This window comes from Gossypium hirsutum, chromosome A01 (assembly GCF_007990345.1).
Source record: "Gossypium hirsutum isolate 1008001.06 chromosome A01, Gossypium_hirsutum_v2.1, whole genome shotgun sequence".
Lineage (NCBI taxonomy): Eukaryota > Viridiplantae > Streptophyta > Magnoliopsida > Malvales > Malvaceae > Gossypium > Gossypium hirsutum.
Window position 1 is genome coordinate 115,384,775 of NC_053424.1, and position 12,183 is coordinate 115,396,957.

A 12,183-nucleotide genomic window follows, 5' to 3' on the forward strand; every position below is an offset into this window, starting at 1 on the left:
CTCAATTAGCCTCTCAATTGACCTGATTTTTCTCAATTAACATTTTATTCTATCACCTTAAACTAGTTTACAACCTTTAGGAATCATAATTTCAGCAATAGACTTTAATTCCAAACATTTTCACAATTAGGTCCCAAAAATCAATTTCCATTGAAATTGCCTAAAAATCATCTCATAAACAAATTGAAGCTTTAATTTCATTCTATTTCATCATAAACTTATAGCACTCAACCATGGTGACTTTAAATTTCATCCATGAAATCAAAAACTAATAAATTTAATAGTAGGATCTAGTTGTAAAAGTCTTAGAAACACAAAAATTACAAGAAAAAGGCAAGGATTAACTCACTTGGTGCAAAAATTATGAAATACCAGCTTAGAGAACCCTCCTATGGCGTTTTTAGCTGCTGGAATTGACGAGAAATGAAGAGAAATCTAGATATTTCCTATTTAGTCCTAGTTTTATTTAGCTAATTTTGCAATATTCCAATTTTACCCTTAATTTATCAATTTTTCTGCTGATTTCATACCCTTGCCGTCCAGCCCAAATAAATTTTGGGTCTAATTGCCTTTTAAATCCTTTCTCATTAGACTAATAAGCTATTTAATCACTCTAGCAACTTTTACACCTATTACAATTCAGTCCTTTTCATTTAATTGACTACCAAAACATTAAAATTTCCTAATGAAATTTTAATACCACATTAATAACATTTCATAAATATTTATAAAATTATTTTCGACTCGGTTTTACGAGATAGAGGTCCCGATACCTTATTTTACCCAATTTCTTCAATAATTTCTTTTTCTAACTAATCACTAAATCGATAAAATTTTCCTATCAATATTTTCATACGATTTTCCTATCATATAAATTTTCAAGCAAAAATATTGAAATAAATTTCTCTTTAAATCGGATCTATGGTTACGAAACCATTGTTCCGATAACCTTGAATTTAGGCCATTACAAGGCCTCTATTTATAGTTGAGCCTCCCCAAATCCAACGGTACAGATCAATTACATCAACGGTTAAGATTAAAGGATATCTACAAATTAAATCTCAAAGATTACAAAATCATATCTTCAAGATTGCATATCATATCATATCTAATATTGCATATCACATCTAAGATTGCATATCATATCTAAGATTGCATATCCTTAAAGATTATATTTCCATATGAGTCAAGCTCATAGATGGACCTTAAATCTTTTCATGTAATGGGCCATTCCGATTGGGCCAAATTATATTTGTAATTTTGTACTGGACTTGGACTTTGTTTTATTTTTATTTTTTTGGGGTTTATTATTTTAAATACTGAAATGAGTCGGGCAAAAATGGGCTATTACAAACATGTTTGATTAAATTTGTGTAGACGAAAACACACTTAGTGTATTGATCGGCCTCGTTGTAGTAGTTTTGCCCACATCTTTAGGTTGGTGTTAGAACATCGAGGGTAGCATGCTCCTTTCCTCATCCAGTTTGGGTGTCGCGACGTCACATGGCTGGTGCTGTGACATTGATGGCTGTCTGCTTCATTGGAGGGTCTGGAGTGGATGTTGCAGCATCCAAGCTTGGTGTTACGACATCAGAGGTGTTCCACTGACTCATTAGCTTGAATTGATGTCCTATACACTTAATCAACACGTTAGTCTTCCCTTAGGCTTGAATTGGCCTACAAGGTCATAAAAAACTCCAAAAATTCTTATTTTATTACTTTCAACGAAAACCATACTAAAATGGAAAATACACCAAAACAATACATAATTGCTAGAAAATAAGGTCATGAAATGTTAAAAGGGATTTAATTTTCCACAAAAAATTGTAATTTGAAACCAACTGATAATGCACGTTTGATTGCACCTTTTATTACTCCATAGCATGTGTACTTCTGACCTGTAATTTGGGCAAGGATTATGAAACCAAGTTTGACACTGCAAAGAGTGGTCAACTCATTTGGTTTCTTCAAGATGCCTAACTTTCTTTTTTGAGACTAGATCTTCAAGCACTTCATTACAAATCCAAGAAATAAGGTGAAGCTTACTTCTATTTCAAATGACCATGATGGAAGAGCTAGTATCAAGAAAAGGAGGTTCAGACTATTGAAGAAAGTTTGTGAGCTTACCAATCATTGTAGAATCAAGGTCAATTTTATCATCTATGGAAGCTTCACAATGTGTTGGCGATGTGCTCATCACACACAATGGTGCAACGACTACTCTAATACTTGTGTGACACCATGAATGAAGAAGGTGAAACTTGCATGGATTATCAATGGAAGTTTTAGAACAATCGGTCTAAAAAAGAGAGGTTTAAGTAGTAAGTTTAGCATTCAATGCAGTTTCAAAGATGGTGTTATCGTATATGGCCTAGAAAATAATGAGCCAATGGTGTGGCTATCGTCCGACAAAGTACAATGACTACATGAATTTTCATTGGAAATCCATACCTGTTTAAGTCTTCTTGACTTCCATGGTTTTTGTTTGGCGACCTATCCTTCTTCCCTTTACACCCTCTCTATATTTCATAGGGGTTGAAGAAGAGAGTTTAGGTTGCTTTAATGAATTTTCCAGTGGATCGTTTATATATTGAAGGAGAAAAGACAAGGGATTTAATGGCTGAGCTGGAATGCTAAGTATTTCATGGCTAGCTTGAAAATTTTTAAATTAATTCAGCAATTATATGTTACAAAATCCATTTTTCCAGATTCTGTTGATTATGGTAGGATTTGTCACTATTATTCAATGCTTGTTATGATAACATTTCTTTACATGGACTAGTTTACAAAGCTCTATTTTGTTTTCAATAATTAGAATTTTATGGTTGGTTGTAAGAAATTACAATGGGCTCAAGAGGAATGCATTATGTTTTCATTCAAATAGTATGAGTTTTAGAATTCAAGTTTTGATTTGATTAGTTCAAGCAACTAGGGTTAAAAATTTTAAAAAAATCAAAATGATTTTGAATAAACATGTTATTTGGTTTTAGTTCAATTTTTATTGAATTTAACTTGCTTTCATTTTGGTATTAATTGAAAGCATTTAGTTTTATTTTTGGTGTATAAAATCATAATAATGTTTAATGGACAACATTTAACAAGTCTAAAACTCAAATCTCAGAACTTTTTCCTATGCTAGGTTATGACATTGTTGTTCCAAAAGAAAAGTCGAGCATTGAAAAAATCCACTTTTTAAAGAAAGTTAGTGAGCCATTTGAGTTTAGGCGAATATTCATTAAGTTACAATTTGCAAACAAGGTAATTGTCACATCCCAAAAATTGAGTTAGTAGAATTGGGTTGGTGAACCGAGGATTGTCACGCCCCCGACTTTTAAGGTTATCTTCGTACATCAATTAAAAAATAAGGTTTTGATATGATAGTTAAGTGATAGTGAAATTGTCCTTGAAACCCAAGTTCAAATCCCCTTCGTCTCATAACTTTTATTATTTTGCAAAGTTTGCTTCAAACCCTAAAAAGTGTCATGCTTTGTTGTAAAAACAAATGTTGTAAAATTATTTAAAGGATGAGTTATTTGTTTAATGGTTAAGAATAAATAAGGATATATTGTAATTGGCTTATAGACTTAGTTCGATTCCCTTCCCTAGCAATCCAAGATCTGTACAAAAAACACGAACAATCGATTAAGCATACTGGAATTGAAATTAAAGTTGAAAGTTTACTAAGAATGAAAAATGTATTTTAAAAAGTAAACTAAAACGAAGGGAAATAGTCCCTTTTAATGTCCTGAGAATTTCCATTAATAGAGTTCCAGTTTAAATGACTTAGTTAGGCTTAATACAATTGACTAAACATGTTTGATTAAATTTTTGTGGACAAAAACACCCTTGGTGAATTAATTAGCCTTGTCGCAGCAGTGTTGCGACATCTTCAGGTCGGTGTCATGACATTGAGGGCAATATCTCATTTCCTCGTCCAGGTTGGGTGTCGTGACATTATGTCGCTAGTGTTGCGACATCACAGGGCTAGTGTCTTGACATTGATGGCAAACTATTTCATTGGAGGCTTAGAAGTGGGTGTTGCAAAATCCAAGCTTGGTGTTGTGACATCGAAGGTGGTCTACTGACTCCTTGGCCTGAATTGATGTCCTACACACTTAATCAACACGTTAGTCTTCCTCAGGCCTGAATTGGCCTACAAAGTCATAAAATACTCTAAAAATTCTTATTATATTACTTTCAACGAAAATCATGCTAAAATGGAATATACACCAAAACAATATATAAGGGCTAGAAAATAAGGTCACAAAAGGTTAAAAAGGATTGAATTTGCCACAAAAAAATTGTAATTTGAAACCAATGAACGACTGCACCTTTGATTGCACCATTTATTACTCCATAGCATGTGACGGTTGCACTTCTGACTTGTAATCTGGCAAGGATTATGAAACCAACTTTGACACTACAAAGCGCGGTCAACTCATTAGCCTTCTTTTAGATGCCTAACTTCTTTTTTTTGAGACTAGATCTTTGAGCATGTCATTACAAATCCAAGAAAGAAGGTGAAGCTTGCTTCCATTGCAAATGACCGTGGTGGAAGAACTTGTCTCAAGAAAAGGAAGTTCAGACTATGGAAGAAAGTTAGTGAGCTTACCAATCATTGTAGAGTCAAGGTCGATTTTATCATCTATAGAAGCTTCACAATGTGTTGGCGATGTGCTCATCACACGCAATAGTGCAACGAATACTTTAATACTTGTGTGACACCATGAATGAAGAAAGTGAAACTTGCATGGATTATCAATGAAAGTTTTATAAGAGTCAATCTAAAAAAAAAAGGCTAGAGTTATTGAAGAAACTTAGTGAGTATAGCATTCAGTGCAGTTTCAAAGATGGTGTTATCATATTTATCCTGGAAAATAATGAGCCAATGGTGTGGCCGTCACCCGATGAGGTATAAGACTACAAGAATTTTCCCTAGAAATCCATGCTTGTTTAAGTCTCCTTGACTTCCAATGTTTTATTTTCGCGACTTATCCTTCTTCCCTTTACACTCTCTATATATTTAATAGGGGTTAAAGAAGAGAGTTTAGGTTGCTTTAATGAATTTGCCAATGAATCGTTTATATATTGAGGGAGATAAGACAAGGGATTTACTAGCTGAGCTGGAATACTAAGTATTTCAGTGCTAGCTTGAAGATTTTTAAAATTAATTCAGCAATTATAGGTTAAAAAATCCATTTGATTTGATTAGTTCAAGCAACTAGGGTTAAAAATTTCAAAAAAATCAAAATGATTTTGAATAAACATGTTATTTGGTTTTAGTTCAATTTTTATTGAATTTAACTTGCTTTCATTTTGGTATTAATTGAAAGCATTTAGTTCGATTTTTGGTGCATAAAATCATAATAATGTTTAAAGGACAACATTGAACAAGTTTAAAATTCAAATCTCACCACATTTTCCTATGCTAGGTTATGGCATTGTTGCACCAAAAGAAAGGTCAAGCATTGCAAAAATCCACTTTCTTAAGAAAGTTAGTGAGCCATTTGGGTGAAGGCCTATATTCGTTAAATTACAATTTACAACCATGGTAATTGTCACATCCAAAAATCGGGTTAGTAGAATTGGGTTGGTGAATCGAGAGTTGTCACGCCCTTGACTTTTGAGGTTATCTTCGTACGTCTATTAAAGAAACAAGTTTTTGATTTGATGGTTAAGTGATAGTGAAATTGTCCTTGAAACCTTAGTTCAAATCCCTTCCGTCGCATTATTTTTATTATTTTGCAAAGTTTTCTTCAAACCCTAAAATGTGTCTCGCCTTGTTGTAAAAATAAATGTTGTAAAATTATATAAAGGATTAGTTATTGGCTTAATGGTTAAGAATGAATAAGGATATAGTGTAATTGGCTTATAGACTTAGTTTGAATCCTTTCCCTAGCAACCCACGATATGTACAAAAAACACGAATAATCGAATAAGAAAACTGAAATTGAAATTAAAGTTGAAAGTTTACTAAGAATGAAAAATGTAATAAAAAAGGTAAACTAAAACGAATGGAATTAGTCCTTTTTAATATCTAGAGCATTTCATTTACAGAGTTACTGTTTAAATGACTAATTTAGGCTTAATACAATTGACAAAGCATGTTCGATTAAATTTGTGCGGACAAAAACACATTTAGTAAATTAATTGGCCTCGTCGCAGCCGTCTTGCGACATCTTCAGGTCAGTGTCACAACATTGAGGGAATATACTTATTTCCTCGTCTAGATTTGGTGTCATGACATCACATGGCTGGTGTCGCGACAACACATGGCTGGTATCATGACATTGATGGTAGACTACTTCATTAGAGGGTTTGGAGTGGGTGTTGTGGCATCCAAGCTTGGTGTTGCGACATCAGAGGCATTCCACTAATTCCTTGGCCTTAATTGATGTCCTACACGCTTAATCAACACATTAGTCTTCCCTTAGGCCCGAATTTGCTTACAAGGTCATAAAACACTCCTAAAATTCTTATTTTATTACTTTCAAATAAAACCATACTAAAATGGAAAATACACTAAAACAATACATAATGGCTAGAAAACAAGGTCACGAGATGTTAAAAAGGATTTAATTTGCCATAACAAATTATAATTTGAAACAAACTGATGACTGCACCTTTGATTGCACCTTTTATTACTCCATAGCATGTGACAATTGCATCTCTGACTTATAATCTGGGCATGGATTATGAAACCAACTTTGACACTGCAAAGAGTGGTAAACTTATTGGCTTTCTTCAAGATGCCTAACTTCCTTTTTTGAGACTAGATTTTTTAGCACTTCATTATCAATCCAAGAAAGAAGGTACAGCTCACTTCCATTACAAATGACCGTGGTGGAATAGCTTGTAACACCCCAAACCCGAGACCGTCGCCGGAGTCTAACACGAGGTGTTAACAGACTTCAAACCACTTATTAAAAATTTCCCAGACAAGCTGCCAATCTGCGTACTAGTCACTTTAAAAATCATATCTTGAGTTATGAAACTCGAAATCCAGTTCCGTAAATTTTTCCCAGAACTAGACTCATATATATATATGTTAGAATTTTTGTAGAATTTTTGGTCAGGCCAATTGGTACAGTTTATTAGTTAAAGTCGTCCCTGTTCCTGGGTTCGACTACTCTGACCCTTGTGCATTACGACTTAGATATCTCCCTTTACAGAGCTCCAATACTTATGCCGTTGGTTTCTAATGAAACTAGACTCAAAAGGGAATCTATACATATAAAGCATGACTCCTAATTGTCTCTGATTAATTTAGGGTGAATTTCTAAAGTCGGGACAGGGGATCCAGAAATCGCTCTGTCCCTGTTTCACAAGAGTTTAATTATCTCCTAACATACAGCTCATATGGTCGTTTCGTTTCTTCTATATGAAAATAGACTCATCGAGCTTCGATTACATAATTTATTCATTAATTAATTTCATTCCTACTATTTTTAGTGATTTTTCAATCTCACGTCACTGCTGCTGCCAGCATCTGTTACTAAAGCAACTATGCCTATTTCGTGATTTCTCCTTGATCTAACTAGTAATTCATCATACATATCACAAATTATGATCATGACTAGCCATGCCAAAGGCTAATCATTGTCAAACATCTCCCTACTACACTATTGCCATATCATAAATTTTAACACAAAAATAATCAACCATGACATATGGCATAAAAATCGAATTACCAAGACTTACGACCTAACATTATAGAACCAAATCCAACCGAACGTTTATGCCATTTTCGCATGGCTAAAAGTTTACATACCAAAGTTCAACAAAACATATTAGCCTATACATGCCGAAATGTTCTCCTAAACCGACTAAGAAGAAAGTACCAAAACTTGCTAGCTGCTGTGATGACTTCGATGACGGCCCGATCACGCAAAAAGAGACGAGTCCAAGAAACCTAAAATAGGTGAGAAGGAAACACCGAGTGAGTATATAACTCAGTAAGTCATAAGCAATGCACTACCATGCATACCGAACCATGCCATAGTTCCTTAGACCTATCGGTTCAATCTCATACCAAGTCATGCATTCACATTCCATATACCAATCAATAGGATATTTGAGGCATTTTCATACATCATTTTATTTTCGTTACAATCATACAACTAAACGACCTTTCACCTATTCCACGATAAATCTTATGTACGTGACTTCAATTATAATTGTCACATAGGTTCAAACTTACCAAGCTCAACTCCAAATATAAACATAGCGCCTATTAGCCATGAACTCAAGGTACTTACCCGATCCGCTGTCCGTGATCAACTCAATAATGTCGCACACTTAGTGTCCATAGTGATTCAAAAATATATATTAAGTCCGCACACTCAGTGCTATATAATCAACTCGCACACTTAGTGCTATATAATCAAACTCGCACACTTAGTGCTGTACAATTTAAACCCGCACACTTAGTGCCAATCTCATGATCATAAATGTTTATACCCGCACACTTAGTGCCGAAATCAACAACTCAATACATCTCACCTCTTTTCTTTTCATTCAACACTTTCATCACCACATGCATACATATATATAAATTTATCATTCCATTCGGCATAATTACATAGACATTATGTCTATTTAGATCAATACAAAATATATGCTTGGTGACTTACCTTATGTTGGGGAAAATGATTCCAACTCGGCTACTCGATGTTCTTTCCTTTGCCCTTGCTTGCCTCTCCACCTTTAACTTCTTGAGCTAAATCGATAAATTAACTAGTTTAACCGTCTTGCTAAATATTTATATCAAAATATTAATGATTTCATAGCATAGGAGACACATGGCCAATTTTTATCTTTCTACCCCATGCTTTTGAACTATTTGGTTAACAACCATATACTATCACCCTATTGTCGATAATCCAATCAAGGATAGTATCACAATTGTGTACACCCATATAGCCGAATGTGCAAGATTAAATTCAACATCACCTATATACTTAATTAGATGGCCGAATATACCAAATTAAACTCAACATTAAATGTCACAAGAACCCTAATCTAATTTGCAAATTGCTTGGCCAAAGACTCACAAGTGCCTTATCTATAACCTATTCGGCCTTACTACTTAAACTTAGCCTTTCATACATTTATATCTAATGTCATAGAGATGCCAAATCCTTAAGTGTTCCAACATCTAACTTACTCAATTCAACACATTGAACAACATTTATACCGATTTTGCTAGCACACAAGCCTTTGGCCGAATGTCATTAACCTCTAGTCACCTAAATTTTTATTCTTTAAAACTCATCCAACACTACATTCGGCACCTCCAACCTATAATTTAGATATTCTCAAGTTCATTCACAAGTACATTTATATGACACATATATCATTAACATTTTTCAACATGAATCTATAACATGACCGAATACTCATGCACATACATACATAAAGAGAACTCAAATAACACCCAAAAATCTCCTTTCCAAAGTGCATATATACCCATACATACGGCAACTTCCATTCTTATCTCCCAACAATGAATTCATGAATTTAGCTATGGGTTAACTAGACTATACACTTATCAACTTAATCTCAACATCAATTAGAATAAAATCACAATGCATACCTTTCCTTTGAACTAGCCATGGCCGAATGCCTTGGTTTCTTTTTTTCAATCTTTCTTTTCTCAATTTCGGCAATGAAGGAGACGAAAGATAAGCCTTCCTTCCTCTTTGTTTTCTTTACTTTATTTCACTAATATTATTTTTTTCTCACATAATGCCATTTCTTATTTTAATAACTAATTAAACATATATATTTGCCCATCAACACCCATCTTGGCCGGCCACTATAAAGAAAATTGGGCAATTTGACATGCAAGTCCACCCTTGTGTTGACATGCACTAATAAACCATTTAAAATTAGTCTATCATATTTCACCATGTCTCATATTGATCCCTATTTAATAATTTCTCATGCAATTGGCAAAATTAGGGAATGAAACGTCGACATATGCATGTACACACATAATAAGCATAGAATATAACAATTAATTATTTTTACGACTCGGTTTTGTGGTCCCGAAACCACTTTCCGACTAGGGTCACATTAGGGCTGTCACATAGCTAGTCTCAAGAAAATGAGGTTCAGACTATGGAAGAAAGTTAGTGAGCTTACCAATATTCATAGAATCAAGGTCGGTTTTATCATCTATAGCATCTTCACAATGAGTTAGCGATGTGCTTATCACACATAATGGTTCAACGACTACTCTAATACTTATGTGACACCATGAATGAAGAAGGCAAAACTTGCATGGGTTATCAATGGAAGTTTTAGAAGAATCTGTCTAAAAAAGAGAGGTTTGAGTTATTGAAGAAAATTAGTGAGTTGAGCATTCAATTCAGTTTCAAAAATGGTGTTATCGTATATAGCCTGGAAAATAATGAGCCAATGGTGTGGCCACCGCCCGACGAGGTACAGCGACTACATGAATTCTCACTGAAAATCCATGCCTGTTTAAGTCTCCTTGACTTTCATGGTTTTTTTTGGCGACCTATCCTTTTTCCCTTTACACTCTCTCTATATTTGATAAGGGTTGAAGAAGAGAGTTTAGGTTGCTTTAATGAATTTGCCAATAGATTGTTTATATATTGAAGGTGGTAAGACAAGAGATTTTATTGCTGAGCTAGAATACTAAGTATTTCATGGCTAGCTTGAAGATTTTTTAAATTAATTCAGCAATTATAGGTTAAAAAATCCATTTTTCCAGATTCTGTAGATTATGGTAGGATTTGTCACTATTATTCAATGCTTGGTATGATAACATTTCTTTTTATGGAATAGTTTAGAAAGCTATATTTTGTTTCGAATAATTTGAATTTTGTGGTTGGTGGTAAAAAGTTTGTAACAGCCCAATTTTTCAGTGATGTCAAAAATAGTGGTTTGAGGCCACCAAATCCAGCGAAGAAGTTCGTAAATATTATTATTTAATATTTACAAGTCAAATGTGGTTTTAAAAAGGTTTTTATATTTGTAATTTGTGTTTTATAATGATTTATTAGGTTAAGTGGTTTTAAAAAGTGAGGTATCGGGACTTCGTCAAATGGTCGTAAGGGTCGTACTCCGTGTGTTGGACTGAGTTGGGTAAATATCGGGTGTTGGGTGCAGAGTTAGTTTCTGAAATTGAAGATAAGGTTAGATTGATTCGGGATTGTCTGAAGGTAGCTTCTGATAGGCAAAATTCTTATGTGGATCTGAAGAGACGTGATATTGAGTACTCTGTGGAGGACTTTGTGTTTCTTAAGGTTTCCCCGTCGAAGAAAGTTCTAAGATTCGGTCGTAAGGTCAAGTTGAGCCCTAGGTTTATAGGGCCGTACTGGATGCTGAAGCGTGTGGGACCGGTCGCTTATCAGTTGGAGCTACCGCCAAAGTTAGACCGTATCCACGATGCCTTCCACGTCTCGATGTTGAGGCGGTACTGGTCTAATCCTTCTCATGTTGTTTCTCTTGAGGAGATCAAGGGTAGGCTGGATTTGACCTTCGAGGATGAACTAGTTCAAATTCTAGATCATGACTTTAAGGTTCTGAAGAGGAAGTCCATCCCTTTAGTGAAGGTTTTACGGCAGAATCATGGTTCTGAGAAGGTCACGTGGGAACCTGAGGACTTGATGCTTCAGTAGTATCCTCATCTGTTCTGATCAGGTAAATTTTGAGGTTGAAATTTCTTTTAGGGGTAGAGTTGTAATTCCCTGAAAAAAATGTATTTATGTTTCTATAATGTTCAACAAAAATATATGTCTGCTTCAGCAGTTAAGTTTTCTGGGAGTGTTTGAGAGGTCTTGGGTTCAAGCCTAACTTTTGCCAAATTTTGTTATTTTTGGGATTTAAGCCTCATCGTTGGTCAGTGGGCTTATATTAATTTGTTTACTAATCTATATCAGAATGAGCCTGCTGGTTCGAGTGGTAAGGGAGTTGGTATGTTGGAGGTCCTATGTTTGAATCCCTACGTGAGCTTGGGCATTAATTTTACTCAGTTGCTTGAGAGAGTTTCGGTAGAGATTGGATTCTGAGCAGTGGTTGGTAGTGGGGAGGAATCTGAGGGATTCTGATAATATTTGTTTGTTTTTCTTTTTTTTTCAAATTTTCATCTCTTTTCCAAAATTCCCAAAATTTTTGACGTAAAATTTCTCTTATTTCTGCTCTCTGTCATTT

General features: G+C 34.5%; 1 protein-coding gene across 1 annotated transcript; it reads left to right on the forward strand.

Annotated features, from left to right (window-relative positions):
- The first annotated feature begins 1,503 nt into the window (after positions 1 to 1,503).
- LOC107925581 (uncharacterized) lies at positions 1,504 to 11,651 on the forward strand. The gene is made up of 2 exons (XM_016856295.1): positions 1,504 to 1,596; positions 11,193 to 11,651. The coding sequence occupies exons 1-2, from the start codon at positions 1,504 to 1,506 to the stop codon at positions 11,649 to 11,651; spliced, it is 552 nt and encodes a 183-aa protein (XP_016711784.1).
- Positions 11,652 to 12,183: the final 532 nt, after the last annotated feature.